Source organism: Gossypium raimondii, chromosome 8, assembly GCF_025698545.1.
Source record: "Gossypium raimondii isolate GPD5lz chromosome 8, ASM2569854v1, whole genome shotgun sequence".
Classification (NCBI taxonomy): Eukaryota; Viridiplantae; Streptophyta; class Magnoliopsida; order Malvales; family Malvaceae; genus Gossypium; species Gossypium raimondii.
In genome coordinates this window covers 56,460,090-56,464,458 of record NC_068572.1, presented here as the reverse complement: position 1 = coordinate 56,464,458, position 4,369 = coordinate 56,460,090, and the positions used below count along the sequence as shown (strand labels likewise).

The 4,369-nt window shown below is 32.6% G+C and overlaps 1 protein-coding gene across 1 annotated transcript; it reads left to right on the top strand.

The window, feature by feature from the left end:
* The first annotated feature begins 1,023 nt into the window (after positions 1-1,023).
* Positions 1,024-3,675, top strand: LOC105792362 (oleoyl-acyl carrier protein thioesterase 1, chloroplastic). The gene is made up of 7 exons (XM_012620901.2): positions 1,024-1,413; positions 1,978-2,111; positions 2,191-2,304; positions 2,570-2,665; positions 2,863-2,950; positions 3,021-3,089; positions 3,195-3,675. The coding sequence occupies exons 1-7, from the start codon at positions 1,072-1,074 to the stop codon at positions 3,462-3,464; spliced, it is 1,113 nt and encodes a 370-aa protein (XP_012476355.1). The 5' UTR covers positions 1,024-1,071; the 3' UTR covers positions 3,465-3,675.
* Positions 3,676-4,369: the final 694 nt, after the last annotated feature.

Sequence of the window (4,369 nt, the reverse complement as noted above, 5' to 3'; positions counted from 1 at the left end):
AAAGTAAAAAGTAAAAATATGGTTTTGGTTCCATCTTATTTTGAGTAAAATTGTAATTCAAACTTAAGCTGTTTTTAAGATAAGTGAATATTTAATCAATAGATAGCAACTTGGGTTCATAGTTTTGATGAGTAAAAGTAGAGTTTTAATCTTTATATTTATATTGTATTTTAATTTGATATAATTTGAATTTTTATTTTTATAATGTTATTAATTAATTTAAATAATTAATATGTAATTTTTTATTATAAGTATCATTTTTATCGTAAAGAGTTTTTTTTAAATCATTTCAACAGTTTAATCCAATTAATTAAAGATAATAATTAATAGATAAAATAGCTTTTAAATTATGCCAAAATTTTAATTTTAGCCTAAAAGAGACTAATACCTTAATTTAGCCAAATAAAACATATAATAATTGTTGAACATGAATTACGTGTGACAAATGGTAATGTCGTAATTTATGTGCAAATCCAGTGTCAGTTATAAACCAACCCTATTAGTAAATTTACGTTTTAGTTACTTAACTTTAAAAAGTTATACAATGGTCACTAAACTATTCAAAACTTATCATTTAAATCACTGAGCTATTAAAATCGTTATTATATGACTTTTATTCTTACCATTTGCACCAATCGAAAGCTTTTTTCCCCTTCTCTTTTATACTCTTTTATAGTTCAATTTTTTTTCATAAAATAGCTTAGAACATTATGAATTTACGAACCAAAATCCAAGTAATTTTCTTCTCCGATCTCCATCATCGATTGTTAGATCAACTTGAATCTAAGATGTATTCTTCTACTCGTTAATGGGTATTAATCCACCATACCGATTGTTTGGAGCTCACTAGCCGGACTATTTCTAAAAACAACTTAACAGTCCAATAGCTTAAATAAAAATTTCGAATAATTTAGTGATCATATTGTAAGTTTTTGAAATTAAGTGATCAAAACTTAAACATACTAATAGTTTAGTGACCTTGGGTGAAATTTACCCTAAATAAAATAAATCTGAACCTAAAGGTCTCTACTGTGTTGCCAAAAAAGCAAAGCCGAGAGAGACGGAGGAGAGATGTTGAAGTTTTCTTATTGCAATGCGACGGACCTAAATCAGGCCTTGGTTCAATGTAGATTCGCGGGTTCATTTGGTCCACTCTCTTCTCGCCGGCGTAGCCCACGCGCCGCCGTCTCCTGCTCTCGCTCCAACCTGACGCCGATTCAAGCCGTTCTGTCGTGTCAGCAACAGGTCGGGTCAGATCCGGTGGAATCTGAGTTGGGGAGTTTGGCTGACCGGCTCCGGTTAGGTGGGTTGACTGAAGATGGGTTGTCTTATAAAGAGAAGTTTATTATTAGGTGTTATGAGGTTGGGATTAACAAAACTGCCACTATTGAAACCATTGCTAATCTCTTGCAGGTAACCCTTTCTTTTATTTACAAAGTCTGGTTTTTGGATTTATTTTTATATATTTGCATGCAATTAGAGATTCTTTTATAAGTTTCAATTTTGGGGATTAGCGATTTGGGATTTGAGGCTGTTGTGTATGCTATGTTACCTTTATTTATTTACATGCCATTGCCAATATTTGAACTTTTTATACTTAGTACTGCTTATTGCTTCGAGTCGAGTGGTAAAGAGTTTAATAACGGTTCCAGTTCGAGTCATAGAGAATAGCACCGGAAGAGCGTTATCCCGTTTAGGGGTCTGATTTGATTTTGAACTTAATCGACGTTCAATATGGCTATCCGATAGACTTCATTCTTGGAAAATGTTTTTACAATTCATATAGCAAAAGAAATCCGAATCCAAATTTTTTAATACTTGTTTCTGGCCTTTAATGGTGGGGGGTTTCCATATATATATTTTGTTACCTGCACATTGTCTGTTTAATCTATTTATACCTTGGTGAAAAGTGCAGCTGTGTGTAATGAATGAAACCTTACCACATTTTCATATATATATATATATCTATGCATGCAGGAGGTTGGAGGTAACCATGCTCAAAGTGTTGGATTTTCAAGAGATGGGTTTGCTACCAGTCCCACTATGCGAAAATTGCATCTCATATGGGTGACCGCACGCATGCATATCGAAGTATACAAGTACCCTGCTTGGTGGGCATTTTTTACCTTAACTTACACAACATTTATTCGGGTTTTCCATTGACAGTTAGGTGTTGGTTTTGTGGTGTAGGAGTGACGTGATCGAAATAGAAACATGGTGCCAAAACGAGGGAAGAATCGGAACCAGAAGGGATTGGATCCTAAAGGATGTCGCTACTGGTGAAGTTATAGGAAGAGCTACAAGGTTCATCTTTATCCCCTTTTTTGCCTTTTCTCTGCATATTAGAAGATTTATAACATGAAAAGACTAATGCTTTTGCCCATCTATGTAAATACAGTTCTTGTCTGGCATATTACGTACATCTGATTTAAGGTCTACATCACGAATGCCATTTTGAATTTTGTTCTCGTTTGTCCTCTATCTGTGCTGATCAGGAATCAATGCGTGCTTATATATTTCTTAGGATTAGATGTATTTTGAAACTTAATCTCATATGGTATGATTTCAGCAAGTGGGTGATGATGAACGAGGACACGAGACGGTTGCAGAAAGTTAGCGATGATGTCAAAGAAGAATATCTTGTCTTCTGTCCACGAGAACCTCGGTACGTGTTTTCCCTGTCCCATAGGACTAAATTATATCACTTTTTATTGTGTATCTTTAGTTTCATAAGAACCTTGGTAAGTGTTTTCCCTGGCCCGGAGCTTGTATTGGTTTCATTAGTGTGACATTACATTTTCCCTGTTCTCATTTATGCTATTCATTTTGAGCAATATATCGATTCTCCCGTGGTGTTTACAGATTAGCGTTTCCGGAGGAGAACAATAAGAGTTTGAAAAAAATTTCTAAATTAGAAGATCCTGTTCAGTATTCCAGGCTAGGACTTATGGTAAGTTTTCCTGATTTATCTAATAAATGTGTATTCGTTGAAAGTCTAATGTTCATTTAAAATTTCGCAGCCAAGACGAGCCGATCTTGATATGAACCAGCATGTCAATAACGTAACCTACATTGGATGGGTTCTCGAGGTCAGTGAAAACGACATTGTAAAATTCTTCCTTTCCCTAGACTTTCAATGGTTCAAAACTGTGTCGACTTTTATAAGCTAACAATTATGCGTGTCTGTACGGCAGAGCATGCCAGAAGAGATCATTGATACGCATGAACTGCAAACTATAACTTTGGATTACCGACGGGAATGCCAACGAGATGATGTTGTTGATTCGCTTACTGGTCCGGAACTAGTGGAGGGTTCCAAAATTCACGGAACAAATGGATCTGCAACTGCAATTACAAGAGAGGACGATCTCGACTGCCATCAGTTTTTGCATCTCTTGAGATTGTCTAGTGATGGGCAGGAAATAAACCGAGGCCGTACCGAATGGAGAAAAAAACCAACTTGATGAGGCTGCTGAGTCTTCGAATTCAGTCGATAAATCGCATGGGGATCGATACCATTAATTATAAATTCTGGACTGTGAATTATTAAAAAAAGAAAAACAGAATTGTGGTCTGCTATTTTGCCCTATTTGAAAAATCTTGAACTTCAAATTTTTGGATCGAGTATGAAAGACAATTAAATTAGGTCAGGTTTTGAATAATATCTTTCACAAATTGCGCTGCGTCAGTTTTTTTTATGTTTGTTGAGGAGCAAAATTTGATTTGATTTGAAAAAATAAAAATAAAAATAAAATATTAAATTTTGAGTTAATTGAATCGAGTTATTCAATTTTGAGTTAACTTGTATAAGCAATTCGACTTTTGAGTTTGAGTTGGATTTTACAATTGAATAACTCGATTAATTTAAATAATAGATTGGTGTAGATATTTATTCGGTTCTAGTTAATTTTGAAAATGAGTAAATTAGTTCTTCTCGACAAAATTATATAAAAAGGTTAAATTAATTTTAAAATTTAAAATATTTATAAAAATTTAAAATTTATATTTTTAAAGTAATTTTAAAGAATATATAAAGAAATTTTAATTTTTTAAAATAATAATTAATGATTTAAGTTTATCATACTAAAAGTATTTTTTTCAAAATTTTAATTTTACATTTTTTATTTTTTTAATTTAACTCAAACAAATTGTAACGACCCGATAGTTACGGGTGTCGAAAAGTACTTTTCTGAGACTCTGTTACCGTAAATTAGACTCGTAAATATTTTTAAAAAATATTTACTAAGTTAATTATGTAGTTAATTAGGTTTTGGTTTGGTGAAATTACATGAATTAAGAGTAATTAAGTAAATGAGCTAAATTATATAAAATGTCAAAGTTGAATTATAGATAAAAAAATTTTAAATGA

Excerpts from the sequence above, each read along its gene's own strand:
- LOC105792362 (XM_012620901.2), top strand. The coding sequence starts at position 1,072 with ATGTTGAAGTTTTCTTATTGCAATGCGACGGACCTAAATCAGGCCTTG. Across the intron at positions 2,112-2,190 it reads GTATACAAGTACCCTGCTTG|GAGTGACGTGATCGAAATAG; the intron begins GTGGGCATTTTT and ends TTTGTGGTGTAG. Across the intron at positions 2,305-2,569 it reads GTTATAGGAAGAGCTACAAG|CAAGTGGGTGATGATGAACG; the intron begins GTTCATCTTTAT and ends GTATGATTTCAG.